The sequence below is a fragment of the Episyrphus balteatus genome, chromosome 3, assembly GCF_945859705.1.
Source record: "Episyrphus balteatus chromosome 3, idEpiBalt1.1, whole genome shotgun sequence".
NCBI classification, from domain to species: Eukaryota; Metazoa; Arthropoda; class Insecta; order Diptera; family Syrphidae; genus Episyrphus; species Episyrphus balteatus.
The window spans coordinates 111,263,078-111,287,579 of NC_079136.1; the positions used below are offsets into that span (position 1 = coordinate 111,263,078).

General features: G+C 34.0%; 3 protein-coding genes and 2 long non-coding RNA genes across 6 annotated transcripts; 3 read left to right on the top strand and 2 right to left on the bottom strand.

Moving 5' to 3' along the window:
• Positions 1-248: 248 nt before the first annotated feature.
• On the top strand, positions 249-874 carry LOC129916294 (uncharacterized). The gene is made up of 2 exons (XR_008772428.1): positions 249-562; positions 619-874. It is a non-coding gene; the product is annotated as an uncharacterized LOC129916294 (long non-coding RNA).
• An 837-nt stretch (positions 875-1,711) lies between these two features.
• Positions 1,712-2,613, bottom strand: LOC129915759 (uncharacterized). Its single transcript, XR_008772368.1, has 3 exons — positions 2,344-2,613; positions 2,148-2,287; positions 1,712-2,084 (listed from the first exon to the last, which is right to left on the bottom strand). It is a non-coding gene; the product is annotated as an uncharacterized LOC129915759 (long non-coding RNA).
• A 9,329-nt stretch (positions 2,614-11,942) lies between these two features.
• LOC129914643 (ubiquitin-40S ribosomal protein S27a) lies at positions 11,943-14,248 on the top strand. Its single transcript, XM_055993982.1, has 3 exons — positions 11,943-11,993; positions 13,380-13,723; positions 13,975-14,248. Exons 2-3 carry the CDS (start codon positions 13,403-13,405, stop codon positions 14,122-14,124), a joined length of 471 nt encoding a protein of 156 aa, XP_055849957.1. The 5' UTR covers positions 11,943-11,993; positions 13,380-13,402; the 3' UTR covers positions 14,125-14,248.
• LOC129914642 (ribosome biogenesis protein NSA2 homolog) lies at positions 11,949-13,281 on the top strand. Of its 2 annotated transcripts, none has more exons than XM_055993980.1 (2): positions 11,949-11,993; positions 12,380-13,281. In XM_055993980.1, exon 2 carries the CDS (start codon positions 12,413-12,415, stop codon positions 13,190-13,192), a length of 780 nt encoding a protein of 259 aa, XP_055849955.1. In that variant the 5' UTR covers positions 11,949-11,993; positions 12,380-12,412; the 3' UTR covers positions 13,193-13,281. The 2 variants fall into 2 exon arrangements, with proteins under 2 accessions (XP_055849955.1, XP_055849956.1); XM_055993981.1 differs by having other exon boundaries at positions 11,976-12,272.
• Positions 14,249-19,304: 5,056 nt separating the features above from the next.
• Positions 19,305-23,507, bottom strand: LOC129915475 (A-kinase anchor protein 10, mitochondrial). The gene is made up of 2 exons (XM_055995026.1): positions 22,708-23,507; positions 19,305-21,111 (listed from the first exon to the last, which is right to left on the bottom strand). Exons 1-2 carry the CDS (start codon positions 23,140-23,142, stop codon positions 19,708-19,710), a joined length of 1,839 nt encoding a protein of 612 aa, XP_055851001.1. The 5' UTR covers positions 23,143-23,507; the 3' UTR covers positions 19,305-19,707.
• Positions 23,508-24,502: the final 995 nt, after the last annotated feature.

The following is a 24,502-nucleotide window of genomic DNA, read 5'->3' on the forward strand; positions in this document are numbered from 1 at the left end:
GAAAGCACAACCACCCAGCAAACGTACCCTGCAAACCAAACCTCAGTAGTTTAGGGGAAATTACAACCACCAACAAAGTCTATACTTTGTAGGTGTATGTGTTTCCTTATTTACCAAAATCTCTCCCCTCAAAATATTGTAGTTTTGTTTCTCCTGAAAAAAATAAACTCTTTGGTAAATGGGAGGAAAAGAGAGCGATGTATGCAATGCACAAAGTTTTGTCTCTTTTGTAATGGCGACGCGCCATTGATTTGACTTTTCCTGCATTTTATATTTTCTAGTGAAACCTTGATAGCCGCAGCAACATATTCGTTAAGAAAAAAAACATTTCTGTGCTCCATTTGATAGATAAATAGAACAATTTAACTTAAAAAATAAATAAAATCTTCTCAGTGTTATTTGTGAAAACTATTTAAAAAAAAAAACAATCTACCGCACAAATTCTTCGGCACGCCACATAAATTCCACCACCATTTCCACCATCAAAATGCACAGCCTCAGCCTTGTGCATTTAGAAAAAAAATGACACAAAAACAACCACCAATTGATTTGGAAAATAAAGGTATGCTGATTATAAAATTGATAAATTATAAAGTTGTTGATTTTTCTGTCTTTTAGTGGCGATCAATTCCAGACATCATTGACTGAGTTTACAGCAGCTTCAGCCTTGAGCATTTAGAAAAAAAAAGTCAAAACAAGATACAAAAACTACCACCAAAGTGCAGACTGCAGAGTATTTTTTTTTTTTCATTTTTCTCAACTGGCCAGGCCACAGTGGCGTGCCCAAGGATCTTTTTTTTATGTATTTTGTTTTCAAAAAAAAACTATTTTGTGTTTTTCCAATAAAATATTAAATAATAGTTGTTTAAAAGAATTGTTTGTTTGTTTTGAAGATTTTTTTATTTTCAGATGAAATTAAAATATGGATTTTAGCAGTACGGATATAAACCCATGAAAGTGCTCCAAATAAGTACTTTAAAAGTACAAATTTCAGTGCTTTTTCTGTAGGTAAAAAAGTACTGCAAAATGTACATCAGAACCACTTCCAGAAGTGCTTCGCTGATGCACTTTTGAAGTACATTTGTCTGTACTATTAATGGAGGGGAAATTTATTTCATCTTGCATGCAAGAAAGAGATAGCTGCTTCACGTATTCTTATATACAGAAAGTATATAACTGAGTTTTTTCCCGGGCTCCTATCTTTTTTCAGTGGAAAAGAAGTACTTCTTTTACGTACATATTTCACCGGTTTTTTCTGTAGTTCTGCGTTTGCTGGGTAGAACTACAGAAAAAACCGGCGAAATATGTACGTAAAAGAAGTACTTCTTTTCCACTGAAAAAAGATAGGAGCTCGGGAAAAAACTCAGTTATATACTTTCTGTATATAAGAATACGTGAAGCATCTATCTCTTTCTTGCATGCAAGATGAAATGAATTTCCCCTCCATTAAAAGTACAGATAAGTGTACTTCAAAACTACATCAGCGAAGCACATCTGGAGGTGCTTCTGATGTACATTTTCCAGTACTTTTTTAGCTACAGAAAAACCACTGAAACTCCATATGGCTCCTTGAATCTAGAAGTACGTAATTAAGTAGTGAAATTTGTACGTAAGAGAAGTAGTTTGTTCCTAGTAAATCTAAACTTTTTGAAACTACACATGAAATTACAAAAATAAACTCTGAAGTTAAAACTTTGGTTAGATATTTAGATTTATTCAGTCGAATTATATATCAAAACATGAACGTCTTGTGTGACACTTTACTTCAGACTTCTATGAGGAATGTTGGCGTTGAATTTCTCTTAAATCTTACATCTACGTCAGGAATTTTGGAAATTCTTTTTCACTAAACGAAGGAGAGTCGCTTCATGCACACAACTGTTGAGGGGAACAAAATGCTTTCCTAGCAATGTATTTGTAATACGAACTTGCACATCTTGATTGCCACTCGAACGGACTGCATCCAATACTGTGGCGAGCAAGGAGTCTCTGACGTCATTTTTATACTCGACATAGAATTGTTGAATGTTGTTTTTGTCTAGAATTAGAGCGAACACATCAACAAGTGGTCGGAGGGTGCAGACCTGAGAAAAAAAAAATAGTACCATTAGCTTCACAAAGAGCAGAAGGGAATCTCTTTAACTTACACTACAAGTCTGTGAAATGTGGATCACACTCAAGTATTGTAGTCTCTACTAAACATTAGATTCGTTTCACTCGTTCTGGATGGCGTGGAGGAAAATTTCGAACTGTAAACTCAGTCATTGATGTCTGGAATTGATCTCCACTAGAAGACAGAAAAATCAACAATTATATAATTTATTAATTTTAAAATAAGCATACCTATATTTTCCAAATCCATTGGTGGTGGTTTTGTATCATTTTTTTTATTTTAATTTTTCTAAATGCACAAGGCTGAGGTTGTGCATTTTGATGATGGAAAGAAATGGTGGTGGAATTTTTGTGGCGTGCCGAAGAATTTGTGCTACTACACATTGTGTATTGAAAATAATTTTCACAAATAACACTGATTAAGACGATATTTATTTTTTCAAATTAAATTGTTTTATTTTGGAGCACAGACATTTTTTTTTTTTTTTGCTTAGCTAATGTTGCTGTCATTGACTTAATATATATGGACTGCTAGAAGCATATTCAGGTTGGTTCCACTTGTTTCTTCGCGATACTAGCGCCCTAAAAAAAAGTGGAGAATAAGTGCAACATTTTTGACTAAGTGCGAAAGGAACAAATATAGAAAAACAGAGAAAGCACTACCTTTTAACGACAGATGTCATTCACTAAAAGTTTCCTCTTTTCGCCGTCTAAGGTTATACCGCTAGTAGAGCTAGAAAGACGTGGAATCATTTTTTTTCAATTTTTGTATGGAAAAGTCAAACGATTAGCAGTCCATATATAGTAGGTCAATGGTTGCTGTGGCTATCAAGGTTTCACTAGAAATGCAGGAAAATGGCGAGCCGCCATTACAAAAGAGAGAAAACCTTGAGCATTGCATACATCGCACTCTTTTCCTCCCACTTACCAAAGAGTTTATTTTTTTCAGGAGAAATAAAACTACAATATTTTGAGGGGAGAGGTTTTTGTAAATAAGGAAACACATACATCTACAAAGTAAAGACTTTGTTGGTGGTTGTAATTTAACCTAAACTACCCTGCAAACCAAACCTCAGTAGTTTAGGGGAAATTACAACCACCAACAAAGTCTTTACTTTGTAGATGTATGTGTTTCCTTATTTACCAAAACCTCTCCCCTCAAAATATTGTAGTTTTGTTTCTCCTGAAAAAAATAAACTCTTTGGTAAATGGGAGGAAAAGAGTGCGATGTATGCAATGCTCAAGGTTTTCTCTCTTTTGTAATGGCGGCTCGCCATTTTCCTGCATTTCTAGTGAAACCTTGATAGCCACAGCAACATTAGCTAAGCAAAAAAAAAAACATTTCTGTGCTCCAAAATAAATCAATTTAATTTGAAAAAATAAATATCGTCTTAATCAGTGTTAAGGCTTGGCCACACCGGAGGGTACGCGGTAGAGGTACAGGTAACGGTACGGGTATTTGTATGGAAAAAATTCCAAACTGACACATCAACGTTCGGGTGTGGAATTTTTTTAATACAAATATCGTTGCCGCTACCCGTACCGCTACCGCGTACCCTCCGGTGTGGCCAAGCCTTTATTTGTGAAAATTATTTTCAATACACAATGTGTAGTAGCACAAATTCTTCGGCACGCCACAAAAATTCCACCACCATTTCTTTCCATCATCAAAATGCACAACCTCAGCCTTGTGCATTTAGAAAAATTAAAATAAAAAAAAATGATACAAAAACCACCACCCATGGATTTGGAAAATATAGGTATGCTTATTTTAAAATTGATATAAATTATATAATTATTGTTGATTTCTCTGTCTTCTAGTGGAGATCAATTCCAGACACCAATGACTGAGTTTACAGTTCGAAATTTTCCTCCACGCCATCCAGAACGAGTGAAACGAATCTTATGTTTAGTAGAGACTACAATACTTGAGTGTTGAGTGTGATCCACATTTCACAGACTTGTAGTGTAAGTTAAAGAGATTCCCTTCTGCTCTTTGTGAAGCTGATGGTACTATTTTTTTTTTCTCAGGTCTGCACCCTCCGACCACTTGTTGATGTGTTCGCTCTAATCCTAGACAAAAACAACATTCAACAATTCTATGTCGAGTATAAAAATGACGTCAGAGACTCCTTGCTCGCCACACTATTGGATGCAGTCCGTTCGAATGGCAATCAAGATGTGCAAGTTCGTATTACAAATACATTGCGAGGAAAGCATTTTGTTCCCCTCAACAGTTTTGTGCATGAAGCGACTCTCCTTCGTTTAGTGATAAAGAATTTCCAAAATTCCTGACGTAGATGTAAGATTTAAGAGAAATTCAACGCCAACATTCCTCATAGAAGTCTGAAGTAAAGTGTCACACAAGACGTTCATGTTTTGATATACAATTCGAATAAATAAAGGCTTGGCCACACCGGAGGGTATGCGGTAGGGGTACGGGTAGCGGTAACGATATTTGTATGAAAAAAATTCCACATCTGAACGTTGATATGTCAGTTTGGAATTTTTTTCATACAAGTACCGTTACCTCTACCCGTACCGCTACCGCATACCCTTCGGTGTGGCCAAGCCTTAAATCTAAATCTCTAACCAAAGTTTTAACTTCAGAGTTTATTTGTAATTTCATTTGTAGTTTCAAAAGGTTTAGATTTACTAGGAACAAACTACTTCTCTTACGTACAAATTTCACCACTTAATTACGTACTTCTAGATTCAAGGAGCCATATGGAGTTTCAGTGGTTTTCTGTAGCTAAAAAAGTACTTGAAAATGTACATCAGAAGCACTTCCAGATGTGCTTCGCTGATGTAGTTTTGAAGTACATTTGTCTGTACTTTTAATGGAGGGGAAATTCATTTCATCTTGCATGCAAGAAAGAGATAGATGCTTCACGTATTCTTATATACAGAAAGTATATAACTGAGTTTTTTCCCGAGCTCCTATCTTTTTTCAGTGGAAAAGAAGTACTTCTTTTACGTACATATTTCGCCGGTTTTTTCTGTAGTTCTACGTTTGCTGGGCAATAACCAAAAAGAGGAGTGTGTCGTGTAAACAGGCCCATTCCATTAAAGGCGGTAGTTTACTCATGAGTAGATGATTAGTAGATCTAGAACTACAATCGACATTCATGATCTTCCCAACTAACAATTTCACTACTATAATGATCCTAAGAAGCTTCTCGTCGTTCATCGTCACACCTGAAAGACTCATAAAAGACTCGTAATACAAGGGGTTCTCAAGATTCGATAAAAATGGTCTTGTATCGTTAGGTGTGTTTTTTATTACCACCGGTCTTAACTGGACAAAAAAAACGCCTCGGGGCTTAACCTAAATCTTGGCAGCACTGTATATTGAATGTTCCGAAAACAGCTGACACAAAAAAAATTTAGAGTTGTCATATTTTTTGCTTTCGTCCTTTTCTTGTAATTTTCATGTATGTTTTACAAAGAGATACAAAAATCCCAACTAACATTTTTGCTTACGGGTTTCGAGCTCAAAGGGCTATTCGCACCTATAAAACTGGTATACTACTCACGGTAAAAAAATATCAGTAAACGCTGATATTTATACCTCTAAGAAACTTTTTAGGAGTATCTTATAGTGGGATTATAGGTGCGATGAAAAATTCTCTGTAAGCATTGTATAAAGCTTCGCTGGACTTCTGTTTAGTGTCACACTATAATGATGTTGGGAAGTGCTTACAGTGTCATAATACAATAATGTTAGTTGGAAGTGTTTGATTTTTATTCAAACTTAAAAATTCTCAAGTGCGTTATTGTAATTATTTTGTGTGTTAAATAGTTTAAAATAAAATATAAAAACAGTTAAAATTGGTGTAAAGTTTAAAGTATTTCTCTTTTATACTATTAGTATCAACCTAGCTCCTCAGATAAACTTGGTTTATAAAAATAAGTTAATACTAAAATAAAAATCAGTATAAATGCAACACAATTTAATTTCTTTTTATTTCTCCTCCTTTTATTTCCCCTCCTTTTATATCCAACCTCACTTTTTATTTCTCCTCCACCACTTTCGTTTGTTGATGACAAACTTTACAGTAGTCTTATAGTGTACTTCTTCCCACACCTATAGGATCGAATACCACATTCATCTACTGATGAAAAACTTTACAGGAGTATTTCATTGTACTTCTTATAGGTTTAATAGGAGTAAAAAAAGGGGGCCTTTTTAATGATAAACAGGGTTATATGAGTCTTTTAGGTGTGAAATTAGTGATGACAAAAAGCTTCTCACCATCGTTATAACATCGAAATTGTTAGTTGGGATGCATGTTAGCAAAACTATTTTAACACATTTTGTCCTTCCAAACGTCAGTTTTCACGTTTTTAAAGAAATTCTAAACAATTTATGAAACAAATAGTTTGGTAGCACAGATTTAAAACTCTTCAAAAAGTTAAGCCCAGAGAAATCTCCGGGCTACACAACTAAGCCCAAGGGGCTAAGGTGTTGTTGTATTTAACATGTAAATTGCTTAGCCCAGACTGCGTTTTTTTTGTCTAGTTAAGACCGGTTGTAATAAAAAACACACCTGTTGTAAAGCCATAACTAACAGGTATAACTACAACGGCCACTTTTTGCAAAAAGTCAAAAAGTGAAAATTTTCAAACTCATTTTGTGACACTTTTCCAACCACAAAATTTAAAATAATTATGTAGAAAGCTTATTTTTTTGTTTAAAAAAACAATTTTTGTAGTTTTTTTCAAAAACAAATAAAGCTAGAAAGAAATAAAAAAAATTTACTTTTGTAAAGGCTTAACTACATACACCACTTTTTGAAAAAGTACAAAAGTGAAAATATTTTTTTTCTGGCTAGCGCAATTTTTTTGTGAAAAAGAGTATACAAATTGTTTTTAAGACCAAAAAATAAGCTTTCTGCATCATTTGTTTTAATTTTCTAGCCCGAAAAACTATTAAAAAATGCGTTTGAAAATTTTCACTTTTGTACTTTTTCACTTTTTGAGCCAATGTAGTTAACCCTTAAAAATTTCCCACTTTTTTCACTTTTTAGGTCATTGTAGTTAAGACTTTAAAACTTAGCGGCCATATTATTCACTCTGGATTTAGTTTGGATTTAAGTTAATTTTAAATCCAATCCATTAAATCTGAATTTCATAAATCCAAGGATTTAATTTTTTGGTCATATTCACCGTTTTTTATTATGACTTGATCCATATAGATCATTAGTGCCTGGCTACACAGTGATTTTTCAATCGCCTATCCAGTCAGGTTTTAGGCAAGAGGGGTGAGGATTTTCCTCTTTTTGACATTTGTTCCTAGAAAATGTGAATTGGAACGTGAGGTGTGTTTTTTATTACAACCGGTCTTAGCTAGACAAAAAAAACGCAGTCTGGGCTAAGCAATTTACATGTTAAATACAACAGCACCTTAGCCCCTTGGGCTTAGTTGTTTAGCCCGGAGATTTCTCTGGGCTTAACTTTTTGAAGAGTTTTAAATCTGTGCTACCAAACTAATTTTTTCATAAATTGTTTAGAATTTGTTTAGAAACGTGAAAACTCACGTTTGGAAGGACAAAATGTATTAAAATAGTTTTGCTAGCATACATTTTTGTATCTCTTTGTAAAACATACATGAAAAATACAAGAAAATGACAAAAGCGAAAAATATGACAACTCTAAATTTTTGTTGTGTCTGCTGTTTTCGGAACATTCAATATACAGTGCTGCCAAGATTTCAGGTTAAGCCCCGAGGCGTTTTTTTTGTCCAGTTAAGACCGGTGGTAATAAAAAACACACCTGTGATTGGGCACAACACTGTGTGGCCAGGCACTTAGGTGTGTTTTTTTGTTTATCTATATAGATTTTGTGCAAAAAAACGACATCGGGATTTTTGAAATCCATGCAAACATTTGGCACCACTGTACATATACTTTGGCAGCTGTCTGTCAAAAATGTTGCTTTTGTTTTTTTTTTTTTTAACTCCGAAGTGGGAAGGCCATTACATCCATGTTGGATGCAAACAAAAAATTTCATATGGCCATGGCATCCATGTTGGATTCAAAAAAATTGTTTTTTCACAAAAAACCAAAAATTATCTGTATATTCTTAGCTACATTTTAAGACCATGACCACTAACATTAGTTGCGTCGTTCTTGTGTTATAAGCGTTTGAATGTAGCCATATTGAATTTTTTTCGATTTTTTAAAAATCAAATGTGAAAACATTTTTAATTTTATTTCTAATTTTTCGAAAAAACTTTGGTAATTTTATATACATATCTGTTCAACAATCTTATTAGGATCCATTTAAGACTTTTATCTGAAAAGTGCATTGCGTATATCTCGAGATATTAACATTTCAATGCAACCATGTCAAACAAATTTTTGATTATTTTTTTCTATGAGAGTTTTTTTCAAACCTCGTTTTCTCAGCTTTTTTTTTTGTTTAATATTTTCAGATATTTCTGTATGAACACAACAATTAAACTACCTTGGCACTACTGTTTTTATCGAGAGAAAGTAAAATCTGGATAATTATCTGGATTTTTCAAAAATCTATACAGATAAAGTTTTTGTTGTTTTTAACACGTAAATTGTTTTGATTTCAAAAATCTCGATGTCGTTTTTTTGCACAAAATCTATATAGATAAACAAAAAAACACACCTATTAATTAAAATGTATTACAACAACTACATGAGATCTTGCTTTTCATCAGGATCACGAATCGTGATCTTGCTTTTAGACCGAGAGCCGACAGCATATTTTGGCAGTTTTGATATAACCGAAATTCGAGTGTGCACATATCTAGATATGCACCACAGTATGTCAACGGAACAAGTCTGGCAGTGATCTTTTTCAGCTTTCCCTTGCCAGACGCATCCAAAGTGCAGCAAAAAATCAATTTTTGGCGTTTTTGTATAACCGAATAAATGATACACCAAAAAATCATAAAAAATCCCCTGATTTCGAATCTGTGGGTACCGCAAGTTTCTTTTTCAGCTTTCCCCCCGCCAGACCGCTTTAAAGCATTTTTAAGTGCAATTTTCTAATAAAAAACCTAATTACTTATTTTCTGTTAGGTATAACCGTATGATGGTAACAAATTAATATTCTATGTCTATTCCAGGTCTAGAAAATATAATTTTTAGCCAGCTATTTTTCAGCCTTCCCTCTGCCAGACGCATCCAAATTGCAGTCCAAAATCAACTTTTGGCGTTTTTCTAGGTATTACCCCAATAAATGATACACCAAAAAATCATAAAAAATCCCCTGATTTCAAAAATGTGGGTACCGCTAGTTTCTTTTTCAGCTTTCCCCCCGCCAGACCGCTTTAAAGCATTTTTAAGTGCATTTTTCTAATAAAAACCTTGATTACTTATTTTCTGTTAGGTATAACCGTATGATGGTAACAAATTAATATTCTATGTCTATTCCAGGTCTAGAAAATATAATTTTTAGCCAGCTATTTTTCAGCCTTCCCTCTGCCAGACGCATCCAAATTGCAGTCAAAAATCAACTTTTGGCGTTTTACTAGGTATTACCCCAATAAATGATACACCAAAAAATCATAAAAAATCCCCTGTTTTCAAAAATGTGGGTACCAGAAGTTTTTTTTTAGCTTTCGCCCCGCCATCGCCAGGCCGCTTTGAAGCATTTTGAAATGCATTTTTCTAATTAAAAACCTAATAGCTTATTTTCTGTTGGGTATAACCGTATGATGGTAACAAATTAAAATTCTATGTCTATTCCTGGTTTAGAAAATATAAGTTTAAGCCAGATATTTTTCAGCCTTCCCTCTGCCAGACGCCCTTAAAGGTTTCCCAAATAGGTTTTTCTATAGAAAAAACACCTAGTTTCTGTTTTTTTCTTATAAAATTGAAATAATATTTTTTTGTTTTGTTATGATGGCCAAATATTAACTTTCTCTGCCTCTTCCAGATTTAGAAAATGTAAGTTTAAGCCAGTTTTGTTTCAGCCTGCCCTCTGCCAGACGCCCTAAAAGGTATTTCAATAGTACGGGAAAGTTAGATTTTGCTATATGGGGCATGAGGTCAGCCTGGCAGAGGGCAGGCTGAAACAAAACTGGCTTAAACTTACATTTTCTAAATCTGGAAAAGGCAGAGAAAGTTAATATTTGGCCATCATATGGTTACTCTAAACAAAAAAATATTATTTCAATTTTATAAGAAAAAAACAGAAACTATGTGTTTTTTTCTATAGAAAAACCTATTTGGGAAACCTTTAAGGGCGTCTGGCAGAGGGAAGGCTGAAAAAGAAACTTGCGGTACCCACAGATTCGAAATCAGGGGATTTTTTATGATTTTTTGGTGTATCATTTATTGGGGTAATACCTAGTAAAACGCCAAAAGTTGATTTTGGACTGCAATTTGGATGCGTCTGGCAAAGGGAAGGCTGAAAAATAGCTGGCTAAAAATTATATTTTATAGACCTGGAATAGACATAGAATATTAATTTGTTACCATCATACGGTTATACCTAACAGAAAATAAGTAATTAGGTTTTTTATTAGAAAATTGCACTTAAAAATGCTTTAAAGTGGTCTGGCGGGGGGAAAGCTGAAATAGAAACTTGCGGTACCCACAGATTCGAAATCAGGGGATTTTTTATGATTTTTTGGTGTATCATTTATTCGGTTATACAAAAACGCCAAAAATTGATTTTTTGCTGCACTTTGGATGCGTCTGGCAAGGGAAAGCTGAAAAAGATCACTGCCAGACTTGTTCCGTTGACATACTGTGGTGCATATCTAGATATGTGCACACTCGAATTTCGGTTATATCAAAACTGCCAAAATATGCTGTCGGCTCTCGGTCTAATACCCCTAATGATTTATATGGATCAAGTGATAATAAAAAACGGCTATTATTCACTAAAAAAAAATTATATGTTTATTCAATAAATTTTGTATAATTTGCATTTATCTTTATTTTTCCTTCACAAAATACGTGAAAAAACAACTGAACACTGTGAAAATTAATTTTACATCTGGATTTATAAAGTTAAACAGACCTCCAGAGAGCAGTTTAAATTTGTTTGGATTTAACGAGATTGGATTTAAAAAATTGGATTTAAAATTGGATTTAAGTAGTGAATATTATGGAATTGGATTTATTTTTGACATTTGACATTGTTTACATCCAGATGTATTTTTTAAACTAGTGAATAATATGGCCGTAGGTGTGTTTTTTATTACAACCGGTCTTAACTGGACAAAAAAAACGCAGTCTGGGCTAAGCAATTTACATGTTAAATACAACAACACCTTAGCCCCTTGGGCTTAGTTGTTTAGCCCGGAGATTTCTCTGGGCTTAACTTTTTGAAGAGTTTTAAATCTGTGCTACCAAACTAATTTTTTCATAAATTGTTTAGAATTTGTTTAGAAACGTGAAAACTCACGTTTGGAAGGACAAAATGTATTAAAATAGTTTTGCTAGCATAAATTTTTGTATCTCTTTGTAAAACATACAAGAAAATGACGAAAGCGAAAAATATGACAACTCTAAATTTTTGTTGTGTCTGCTGTTTTCGGAACATTCAATATACAGTGCTGCCAAGATTTCAGGTTAAGCCCCGAGGCGTTTTTTTTGTCCAGTTAAGACCGGTGGTAATAAAAAACACACCTATTATAACTTTTTAGTTTGCTATCGCGCAAACCTTTCCGATGTGTTCAAGCCTTAATTCAAATTTTGCATTATAACTTTTTAGTTGTTTAATAACGACATCTACTCACTGTGTAATGTACTAAATTATTTTTTAACTTTTTCGTGCTCTTGGCATCATTTTTCTACCACCGCCATCTTTTCTATTTCCTGTTAGCTGCCATCTCTTCATCCATCTCTTCATCCATCTTTCTTTTTACATCGTGCTGTGTGTCGATATAGGTGGGTGAATTTTTTCTTCTCTTCAATTTTTCATAAAAATATTCAATTTACTTCAAAAACTTATTTATTTAAAATATTTTAAAGTACTTTTCTGGTTTCTCAATAGTTTCTATTATAAGTGAATTATTTTAACATCGCCTCCATTGAAATTGAAACATATTTCAAACATTTACCGCGTGTCACAAGTCAAAGAACAAAAATTTAAATTAAAAAAATAATGAGAACCAAGTGTTTAACCTAGTGGGCATTTAATTTTATTTTATAAATTCTTATTTTCTGGTGAGTAAAGCAGGACGTTATTGATTTTTTTAGTTAAAAGTTAAAAAATCACACAAACGTCCTGCCTGAAGGAGAGTCATTGATGAATACTCTTCATTTCTTTACAGACCAGATTATCGGCTACAACTGCAACCAACAAAATGCCACAAAATGAATATATGGAACGCCACCGTAAATTATACGGTCGGCGTTTAGATTACGAAGAACGTAAACGTAAAAAGGAAGCACGTCTACCAAAAGACCGCGCACGCAAAGCTCGCAAATTGCGTGGTATCAAAGCTAAACTCTTCAACAAAGAGCGTCGCAATGAAAAGATCCAAATCAAGAAGAAAATCAAAGCACACGAAGAGAAGAAGGTCAAGAAACAAGAAGACAAGGTCGAAGATGGAGCTTTGCCCCATTATCTTCTGGATCGTGGTATCCAATCCAGCGCCAAAGTACTCTCAAATATGATCAAACAAAAGAGGAAAGAAAAAGCTGGAAAATGGGATGTACCCATACCAAAAGTCCGAGCACAATCTGATGCTGAAGTCTTCAAAGTACTCAAGACCGGCAAGACCAAGCGCAAAGCATGGAAACGAATGATAACCAAGGTCACTTTTGTCGGTGAAAATTTCACCAGGAAGCCTCCAAAGTTTGAACGTTTCATCCGCCCGATGGCACTTCGCATGAAGAAGGCACATGTCACACATCCCGAGCTGAAGGCAACATTCCACTTGCCAATTATTGGGGTTAAAAAGAATCCCAGCTCCCCGATGTTCACTCAATTGGGTGTAATGACGAAGGGTACTGTGATCGAGGTGAACATCTCTGAACTCGGTTTGGTCACACAGACGGGTAAGGTTGTTTGGGGTAAATACGCTCAGGTGACAAACAATCCTGAAAACGATGGTGTGGTTAATGCTGTTCTGTTAGTTTAAGCTTCTTGTAGATTTTAATAAAAATAAAATGTGACGAATTGGTACAAAAAAAAAATAAAGAATAAAAATAAATAAAAATTAAACTTGAAGATTATTTGTTTATTAAATCAGTAAAAAAACATTTTAGGACCACCTTTAGTTAGCGCACTTGATCAAAATAAATTTGTTTTTTTATTCTTTTTTACAGTGTAATCATCTGACACAAACAAGATGCAGATTTTCGTTAAGACCCTTACGGGCAAAACCATCACTCTTGAGGTGGAGCCTTCTGATACTATCGAAAATGTTAAAGCCAAGATTCAAGACAAAGAAGGAATTCCTCCAGATCAACAGCGATTGATTTTCGCCGGCAAACAACTGGAAGATGGTCGCACTTTGTCCGATTACAATATCCAAAAAGAATCGACTTTGCATTTGGTGTTGCGTCTTCGTGGTGGTGCCAAGAAACGCAAGAAGAAGAATTACTCCACACCCAAGAAGATCAAGCACAAGAGGAAGAAGGTCAAACTAGCTGTCCTCAAGTACTACAAGGTTAGTTGTTTTTTAAAACAAGAAGTGATGCAACTAGACGACGACATACGGACAACGCAACATGAACTTGGTCTATTAAGGAATTCTTGAGTCTTGTTGATCTTGAGCTGAAACAATGTGAATGCAAAAGAAATGCTTAGAGCAAATAATGATGTTATTGTCCGTCGTCGTTTTTTTTTATTGGTTGACAAACTTTACATCGAATTTGATTCGATTTATTTATTATTTTTAAATTTTCTTTCGTAATTTAGGTCGATGAAAACGGTAAAATTCACCGTCTGCGACGTGAATGCCCTGGCGAGAATTGTGGCGCTGGAGTCTTTATGGCTGCCCACGAAGATCGTCATTATTGCGGCAAATGCAACTTGACCTTTGTCTTCAGCAAACCAGAAGAAAAGTAAAGTGGAATTCGAAAACAAGAGAGAGAGTTGTTTTTTTAAATGAAAGGAATACATTATTCCGGTTTTTATAAAAATGAGAGTTGAAATCAAATAAAAAAACATTGGTTTTGAGAGCTAAAAGAAATTGTTTGGTTTTTTTTTATTGAAAATGGATTTAAAGAAATTAAGCCTTGGCACTTTTCAGATTTCAATTCCCTGGACGATGCAATTGAATTGGATCATTTCAAAAAATTGTTAGGTCAAGCGTTAAAATTTTGAAAGTAAAAACTGTTTCATTCACTAATTAGTTTCTTAATCGGCCCTAGCGAGGTAGATATCTATCAGAGCGGAAAATTCTCCGATTTTCATACGAAATATGCTTCGAGGTGTGTTTCCGGTAAAAACTGTCCGATTCGGATGAAGTCGGACAAAATCCACTTCGACGGATTACCTCGCTAGGGCCGAATAAATCTGCATTTAGTGTAGACGTGAGATTCCAATACTATAAAGCTAAAAAAAAAGTTTAAAATCATATTTCGTAGGTATGCTGCAAAAAGAGCTCAAGTCAATTTTTTTATTTTTGGGCGTAATAAAGTAAAAATGTTTCAGATTCATAGTTCATGTTGTGTGAAAAAAGTCTTGTTTTTCTAAATTAGCTTTGTTTATCTACAATTCAAAACAATTTATTCCATCTTCAAAACAGCCCAATGTGTCGCACAAAAAAGACCCAAGTAGACTTGGGTCCTAGTAGTTTGAAAATGGAATTGAGCTCTTTTTGCAGCATACCGACGATTTATGAATGAGGCAGTTTTTTTATTGGTTAGGTTTGGTAGAAATGGCTGTCAGGAAAACGATTGACACACTTAGACCACTTATTAGTCCGTTGTGATACCATGATTTTGCAAGGAAATTCCTCAATAATTAAACCAGTTGGAGCTTTTAATGAAGCGATGAAGGTTGAAGACGTCAGTTTTAATTAGTTCACTAGTACCTATCTTCTAAGAAATATTTTCCAAGTATTTTTTAAGTCTACTGGAAAGGGCAGGACATAAGCAGAGAAGATGTTGGATTGTTTCTTCTTTTTCCTCACCAAGGCAACTTCTACAGAAGTCGTTAGAGACTACGCCAAGTCTTAGGGCGTGTCTACCTATGAGACAGTGCCTTTTAGGATACCTATAACAGAGCTGATATGCAATCTGCTTAGAGACAATCAATTTTTTTAACGTTTTGGATCTAGCCTAGGGCAGATCGGCTTGGTAGTTTGGCATGTTATGGTTTTTTTATTGACTCCTGCAAGTTTTTATTTGCTCTATTGGTTTCGTGTAAACAAAAATTTGGGGTTCTAATCAAAACAAACATTACGATGATAGAGAAGTCCAAATAAGTGGACCTCGTAATTCTGTGCGTCTATCTGTACACATTTCCACAGCCTTAACTAACGGATTTTCTTCAAATTTGGTACAGATGAGTTTTATGGAATTCTGAAAGTTTTTTTTTATCTCGCTTAGAACGTGTACCTCCCATACAAAATGTTCAAGTCATAGCAAATTACTCGATTACTTTGCATATGAAATATTCAAAGCAATTTAACAAAATCAATTAAATTAAATCAAAAGCCAACAATATTTAGACAAATTCTCAAAGCTTTATTTATAACTATATTTTTCCAAAATCTTTACCACCTTCGCTCTCGACTTCTCAACCAAGAATGCCTTTTTTTATAACCCCTTTCTATTCAATCTTATTTCTTTCTCTCTTTCTTCTTCATCTTCATCCAGTGCTGTCGACTGTGTAATAGAATCGTCCATCCTGACGTCCTCGACGCCCTCGTCGAGATCTGGGTTCAGCTGGATCCATTTTTTCATTCTATCAGCGGCACAAACTGACGAATACGGTTTTTGGGTGCGTGGTGCACATGGAATGTCTTCAATCTTATATCGGTCGTGTGGGAGAACAGCTGACACAGTGTTAACTCGATAATTGGTGTTGCTCCTTTTTGCATCTGGACCGAGGATATTGTTATCGATCAGTGGTCGTTTTCTAGTTTGGGTGCATTGTCTTGAGTAATGACCTTGCTGATTACAATTGTAGCAGGTGACGTTATTTTGTTGGGAAACAGGCTGTCTTGTTTGCCATGTTGGGTTGCTATAGTTTGAAGGTGGGCTTCGGTATTCGACTGGTGTTCTTGGCTTCAGTGTGGATGTTGATTCTGTTAATGAAGCTCTTGCGTTCCGCAATATCTTTAAAACTGCTGGCTGCCAAGCTGGAGCTCATTTGAGAATCATTTAGTCCTGTTAGAATGTATTGAATTATTGTTTTATCGGCTAGATTGATTCGTTTACCCAACATATTCATTTCGAAACAATAATTCTCGATTGTCTCGCTTGCCTTCTTAACCTTTCTAACTAGTTGTTGGTGTATGTCAATTTCATTTGTCTGATGAGGAAAATTACTCTTCAGCCCTTTAGCTAGTTGGCACCATGAACTACAGACTTCCTGCATTGAATCCCACCAATGACGTGCTGGACCTTGCATCTTCGAGGCCACTGCCATAAGTAAAGCTCTTTCGTCCCATTCGTATAACTTTGACAAACCTTCCACCCTTTTGAGCCATGCGTCCGATGACATAGAATTAACATCACCAGGTGAAAATAGTGGGATTGCATCCGCAATTTCTTTGACACTACACAACACTTTTTGTCTGTTGTTGGTATTTGCAGTGCGTGCTTCGTAATTTTTCAGTTTCGAGGCCAGTTCCTGTTCTTGTGTAATGAGGAGTCTCTTCTTTGCTAACAATTTTGTTTCCCGCTCTATAATCTCCCATTCTTTCGCCCGAAGATTTTCATCGGTCATCATTGTAGTACTGGATGAGAGTACTGAACCATCAAGATTCACATTGCCAGCAAGATTTTCGATTTGTGAATCATTTAACATGCTCCTTCTCTGTTGTGGCTCTACATTGCTCCTATCATATTCGCGTATTCTATTAAGCAGAACACGTTTTGACCCACTCGCAGGAAGATTTCTGCTTTTGAGCTCATCCTGGAGCTGCTTTACCGTCATGTTCTCCATTGAACCTTCAAATTTAAAACAATTTTCATGAACAGTAAATTTCGTATCATTTGCCCTACTGAATTACTTGAATTGTGTTGAGGTGAATTCATGCTCAAAATTTCAGTATACAATAGTCAAGGCACCTTTATAATTTCATTACCTTCAAAAGTTTCAGTTTATTAAATCATGTAAATGATAAGTAAATGAATTACTCCATTTAAACCAAATCAAAATGTTAACTTTAACTATTTTTATTCGCTTCTTTCTTATGCCATTCGATTTTATTCCAAATTTTCTTCGCAGTATAAATTATGTTCTTTCATTTTCTCTTTCTCACCTCCTCATATTCATATACTTTTTCGGAGTCCGAAAACGCAATGAGTAGAAGGAGATCATAACCGACAATTTTAAAACTCTTCTTCCTCACTCTCTTTTCCTTTTCTCTATTTTATACCTATTCGCATACTCTTTCGTAAACCAAAAGAGTATACAATAGAAACGAGACAAAAATTTTAAAACGGTATTTTCATATTTTTTTTTCTTATCCACCATTCCATATTCGTACTTTTTCGTAAACCGAAAACGCAATGAGTTGAAGGAGATCAAACCAACAATTTAAACACTCTTCCTTTCCTCGCATACTTTTTCGTGAACCGAAAACGCATTGAAGGACGAACAACTTATTGTACTACCACATCATGTTGTTTCACTTATTCCATGATCAACACAATGCGCTTTATTTATTTTTTTTTTCTCAGGCCACCCATGCAAACACATCCAATTAAAGCAAGACACATATATACATGTGTATAGCCGCCTTTTTTTACACCGAAAATACATAGAAAATATTCTAGTTTTTTTTTTTTTTTTTTTTTTTTTATGTTAACGGTATATTAACAGATCAAAACATTCATCGAATGTTTTTTTTTTTTTTTTTTTTTTTCATTTACAAAACATCACCTAAATCAACATTTTGCCAGCTTAAAATCACCTCAACATCACCATTCAAATATGTACTTAGTTTTGTATAAAGAAAAACGCTCAATGGTTTTCACTTAGAACATACAAATGCACAACAATACAAATGAGTTTGCTATTATATTGCTAATACTTAACTGAATTATCGGTCCTATCCCGCTTCTGAACTTTAACAAAATCAATTAAATTAAATCAAAAGCCAACAATATTTAGACAAATTCTCAAAGCTTTATTTATAACTATATTTTTCCAAAATCTTTACCACCTTCGCTCTCGACTTCTCAACCAAGAATGCCTTTTTTTATAACCCCTTTCTATTCAATCTTATTTCTTTCTCTCTTTCTTCTTCATCTTCATCCAGTGCTGTCGACTGTGTAATAGCAAATGCAATAAAACTGGCATTTTTAGTTTTTCTCAAAAAAGTCAAACAAAAATAAATCTAGAAATAAATTAGAACCTTTAAGATCCACTTTTTTTTAAAGAATTTTCCTTTGCAAATTCTTAGTTTCCTCTAAAAATTTAAGTTATTAAGAAGTCCACAAACATCGATTTTGTTTCATTCAAACAAGACCATTTTTAAATTGTCTCTTAGATTGAAGTTGTTGTGGAATAGCCATTTTTTGTATCAGTTTTATAAATAAACCAGATAATGTAAACATTTATTCAAAGGTGTAATAAAATCCTGGATTTTTTGTTCTATATAGATCACAAATTCGTTTGAAATTTTTTAAAAATTAATTTGTCTAGTTTTTTTCTGTACTATTTCGACAGAGATGGTCTAGTCTAGACTCTAGATCATTTGATCATGCATTAATTTTTTTGTTATCCATCTAATCCAATTACATTATTTAACATAATTACCCCCGTATTTATAAATGTTGTATAACTTTATACAACTGTTTAAATTAGGAAAATGTGATCAAAAACCTTGTTTATTGTCGTCTTATAGCTGTCAAACTTATACAAAAGAGTAGATTGTCGTAACCGCGAATAATGTGATTATTATTTTTATTAAATAAAGCATATTTCCAACAATTTGAAAAAAGTTATAGTTATAAATGCAAAAGAACCGCATAGTGTTTTTTTCGAAATCAACTTTGTCAAAAAGGAAAACCTTTCTTGTTTATTTTGACTGGAGTTTGTTGTACCTACGTAAAAATCAAAAACAATTTTTGTGTTTGTGCTAACTAAACAAAGCATAAAACTAAAATTTTGTATTTGTTCATAAAATTGTTCGTTTATCATACAATAATACTTCATATCTAAATGAAATCAATAAGCAAAAATAAAAATTGTTTGTTAAAATGAATAAACATACTGCCGGCCTGCCGAGGATAAATAAATTATACTTTTTTGAATATTAATGTAGTTTGAGGCTTTGAGGCCAAAAGTGGTGTCAACTAAATAATTTGTATAACATAAGATATAAAATAAATATAATACATAAACTGTTAATTTTTTAAACTTAATATTTGAGTAATTTGTAAGACAAAAAATTATAAAATGACACCATTTGGACTCATATTATTCATTAATAAAAAAATAAAAGCAAAATAGAAAACAATCTTATAACTAAACAGATTTACGCGAAGAGAGTTCACGGTTCATGGTTATGCTTAATACATCATCAATAATCATCTCAGCTATCTGCCAAGCGATCTCTTCTTGTATTTTATCCTCAGGTATATTCACCAGCTTTCTTACGACATTTTTTATTGTATTACTTCCCATACTACTCAAAGACCAATTCTTTGAAGTTGTCGGACATATTTCAAAATCCCTTTCATAACGACCAAGTGAATTGATGCGACCAAATTTCAAAACGTTACCGTTCGACTGATGTCGTTGCCATAACATATCTGGATCGACGAAATGTCTAGAATCGATTTGCATGTCCGGGGAATTGTTCGTTGATGATGAGGTACTTCTTTTAGATTGTGTGCTGCTATGACTTTCCATAGCTAGCAGAGTATTGTGCTGTGAAATATAATGCTTTCGTAGATCTTTTGAGGTTTTATTTGTGCAATCTGACATGGTTTTGCGGTGTTTAGTGATTCTTGGAGTCGCAACTTGGTTACTAGCAATATCCATCCGATTATAATCACTCAATTTCGATTGAAGTTCAACGACGAACTTTGAGTAGAGTTGAGATTCAATAAAATTTGGAAAGAATTCTCTCTCCAAGTAGTGTTCAATGATTTTCAAGGGACGATCAAAACATCGAGAAATTCTTGATGTCGATTCATTGCTGCAAATACATTCCTCGACTATACTGCGAATATTAGGAGATATTTTAAGTGGACAAGTAGCCTGTAAGGAAAAGTATTTCTCATAGAGAATCATCGCATCTGATTGAGCTTCGTTGCGATTTGAGTCACAAATGTCTTCCTTTTCATAATGTTTACGAAAATTAATTGCGGCCATCCAAAAATCAAGACAATTACGTTGGTTTTCTTGTTCCAGGTACTCCATAAAATAGAAAAGAGCCGATTCGCTATAGAGTATATCGTTGAGTATCATCTCACTGCTACTTAGAAATTCGATACAATATCTGCAATACAAGTCGCTCTGTAGGAACTCATTCAAGTAATCTTGCTCCAATTTTTCGAGAACATAATGTTGTGCGCTCCCAAAAAGATTCGTTGAAATTTTTTGGTTCTGGCATGATTGCCTTTCGTCCGAACAAAGAACCAATGAAATCTCAGAAAGTATGCCAACAGGAAGCGAAACATATTGCGCAGAACTGGGCATAAAATACTTTTTGTAAATAGAAATTGCATCTGTTGTCTTACAAGTAGTATGCTTGGAAGTCGTACTCTCTGACCTCACTAGCTGACGTTTGTTGTTTTCGGCGTAGATTTGACTCTTCTCATCGTCAGTCAGAGACTTTTGCATCGATAGGTCGTAACGAGCTTCGGAACCAGGTACATCGGTATTGTTGTCTTTGTTGTGGGCCTCAGAATTGTTTTCACCGGCCTTTAAGTTTGGAAAGTTAAAAAAGGTAATTAAAATCTGTTGTATGTTTTTGACCAATTCTTTTTTAATTCTTATTGATTTTGTTAATTAGGCTCTTTTGGTCCAAAAGAGCCTAATTAACAATGGGCAGGTTCAGAAACGTTAGGGACTAAATATTTAGGTAATTTCTCGGCCTCTGATTGGTCAACTGTCAAAAAAAATCTTTCCAATTTAGTTAATTTTATTGGAAAGCTGACTGGAAAGTTGGGCAAGAAATTTTTCCCTAACAAATTAGGAAAGTTTTTTTTGTCAACATGACAGCTGATTGTTTTTGATTAAAGAATTATGGTAGCAGAATTAAATTTATTAGTGTGTAAAACGAGTAAAAAGTGCATTATCGGTTATAATTAATACAATTTATTTATTATTATTTGGTGTCTGCCGCAAGCGATCTCTAAAATTCTCAAGTAAATTTCGAAATTTGACAATAATGGCGTATCCAAACTAATTTAGTCAATTTACTCAAATTTCCGTTCAGAAAATGACGTTACCTAAATATTTAGTCCCCAATATTTCCTGAACGTGCCCAAAATTTTAAGTAAGCATTCGACTTTCAAATTATAAACACAACATGTTAAATTGAAGTGAACCCCAAAATAAGTATGTAATTTATTTTCTATTATTAAGAAGCATTTTTATAAAAAATATTTTAAAATGATTAGATCCGTTTTGTTTTAAACTAATTTTTTATAAACAATTTTAAAAAAAAAAGTTTTGAAATAAAATTGGGATGCTATTTTGTAATCAACACCTTGAACCAAAATTTCAAAATAATTCCTTTTCACGTTTTCGAAAATTCGATTTTTCAAAACAAATTTTCTTTTTCAAAATCGTAGGGACGTTTCGAACAAATTTAACTTAACTAAAATCGGTGTATGACAGGTACCGTTATTTTTGGTCCAAAAAATTAATTTAAAAAACAAATGCAACCTAGAGCTGAAACAGCGCTTATGAGGCAGTGGTTTTGTGATAGGAGGAAGCAAAATTGCATAAAGAATGATAATAATTCGATTCCTACACATTAATATTCACAAGAACAATTGGCGGTCTTTAGAAACAGTCAACCAAATCAATTGAAAAGCGAATGACGCCAGGCACTCTCGTTTAAACTGGATATCCGAAAGATCCGAGAAGCCAACATCGGATTACGGATATCTATGGGATCATTAAAAATACCAGAGTAAACTAATTTTTGCCCTTTTGTGGCGTGTAGGAACACAAAAAGGCAAAAAGAAAATGGATTTTGAGATGTTCCAAAATGTTTGTCGTTAGTGATAAAGTTACAGAACAAGGGCACTGGAGTAAATCCTGAGTACTCCGTAGTACTAAAATTACTCTGGAGCAACCACTTTTTATACTCTTTTTGGCGTGAAAAAGTGCAAAAATAAGTACTTAAATGGTACTCTCAGTGGAATGAAGGAAAACGACATAAGAGATTAATGATTTGTCCAGCTTTTATGTGAATGATAGGGAAAGGGCTAACTGTTGGGAATTAAAAATAACCAAAACAATCATGAAAATCGGTGCTATTTACTTTATAAAAAGATTTTTTCTTACCTTGGAATCCACCACAGTAGACTTTTCAGTTTTTGACGAAGCCTTATTGTTTGCATCATCGGAAAAACTACAGAAACAACAACTTTCGTCTGGATTTTTGCAACTTGTGTCATTCTCTGATGCAGTTTTAAAGTTCTCTGTATCTAGATAGAATTTTATAAGTGGCAAAGCCTTCTTTGATTCTAGAAACTGCACAAAATAGATGAGACAGCTTTTCTCGTTGATGATCGCATTGAGATTCATAGACAAACGTGAGACATACTCAAATATTGGTTGTTCTTCGTTAATGTCATAGATTTCATCGATGTAAGGAGATTCTTCGTTGATCGAACTACTTGTAGTTGATAGGCTAAGGGAATGTCGTTTTGTATCATTTCTTTCCGAACTGGAACGTTCATTTGATTGACGTCCCGGTCTTTTGAAAATTTTAAACATTTTGGAATGTTTTTTGTTTTATTTTTATTTAGGTCAGGTATGGGTTACCATCGAATAGCTGTGTAACAGTACAATAATGTGGTGATCTCATTGGCTATTTATTTATTATAAGATTTCTTTTTTTTTTAATTTGTTGCATGAAGATGGCCACATAGACGATTTCTGAAGTTATAAACGTTGGTTTTGATTAAATGATGCGAATATGGAGAAAAGTTTTGTGTAATCGATAATATTGTATTGAATAGTTGCTAATATATTGCTTTTAAACCAATAAATTATGTTTTTTTAAGGGAAATTGGTATTTTTGTTTAAAAAATTAATTTAAGGCATCAACAAACTACGTTTCTATCATAACGAAATCAGCTGGTTTTGACATAGAACAGTGATGCCAGAATGAATTGCCGGAGTACCGTTTCCTTGCATTTTTGAAAACAAAAAAATTATTCCAGTTTCCCTCAAACTGCTAAAGCCTGGTACGCTGCTCGCGCTAAAATTTAGCCGAGATAAATTTCCCATACAAGTTATCGATAATTTGTATGGGATCAATTTTAGCTCAGATAAAATTTTTCGATAATTTCTATGGGAGCTAAAATTTAGCGCGAGCTGCGTACCAGGCTTTAAAACAAAAATCAAAATTTAAACTCAAGCCTGGTACGCTGCTCGCGCTAAATTTAAGCTCCCATGCAAATTATCGAAAAATTTTATCTGAGCCTGAGTACCAGGCTTCAGTTACTAAAAGAAAAGATCGTAACGAAGTTTCTGCCGCGGGTAATACAATATATTAACAAGAGAACCGGTTTAAGCCTGGTACGCAGTTCGCACTAAATTTTAGCTCCCATGCAAATTATCGAAAAAAATTATACGAGCTAAAGGCTTGGCCACACCGGAGGGTATGCGGTAGCGGTACGGGTAGAGGTAACGGTACTTGTATGAAAAAAATTTCAAACTGACATATCAACGTTCAGATGTTGAATTTTTTTCATACAAATATTGTTACCTCTACCCGTACCGCTACCGCATACCCTCCGGTGTGGCCAAGCCTTTAAAACGAATCCCCAGTAACTTGTATGAGATAGTTATCCATAATTTGTATGGGAATTTTATTACGGCTAAAATAACCAAAAAAAATAATAGATCCTATTTAAAGCCTGGTACGCTGCTTGCGCAAAATTTCATAACGAGTGAAACTTTGATCTGTGCGGACGTGTTTTTTAGAGTGCTAATAGAAAATTATTTGAACGGTGTATTTATTGACCCGAACTGATAGTGAAGTTGGCATGTGAATAAAAAAAAAAAAAAAAAAAAAAAAAAAAAAAAAAAGCAAAAGAATAAGTGAAAATTATAGATGAAAACTGAATAA

Excerpts from the sequence above, each read along its gene's own strand:
- LOC129914642 (XM_055993980.1), top strand. The coding sequence starts at position 12,413 with ATGCCACAAAATGAATATATGGAACGCCACCGTAAATTATACGGTCGG.
- LOC129914643 (XM_055993982.1), top strand. The coding sequence starts at position 13,403 with ATGCAGATTTTCGTTAAGACCCTTACGGGCAAAACCATCACTCTTGAG. Across the intron at positions 13,724-13,974 it reads CTGTCCTCAAGTACTACAAG|GTCGATGAAAACGGTAAAAT; the intron begins GTTAGTTGTTTT and ends TTCGTAATTTAG.
- LOC129915475 (XM_055995026.1), bottom strand. The coding sequence starts at position 23,142 with ATGTTTAAAATTTTCAAAAGACCGGGACGTCAATCAAATGAACGTTCC. Across the intron at positions 21,112-22,707 it reads CTACTGTGGTGGATTCCAAG|GCCGGTGAAAACAATTCTGA; the intron begins GTAAGAAAAAAT and ends CCAAACTTAAAG.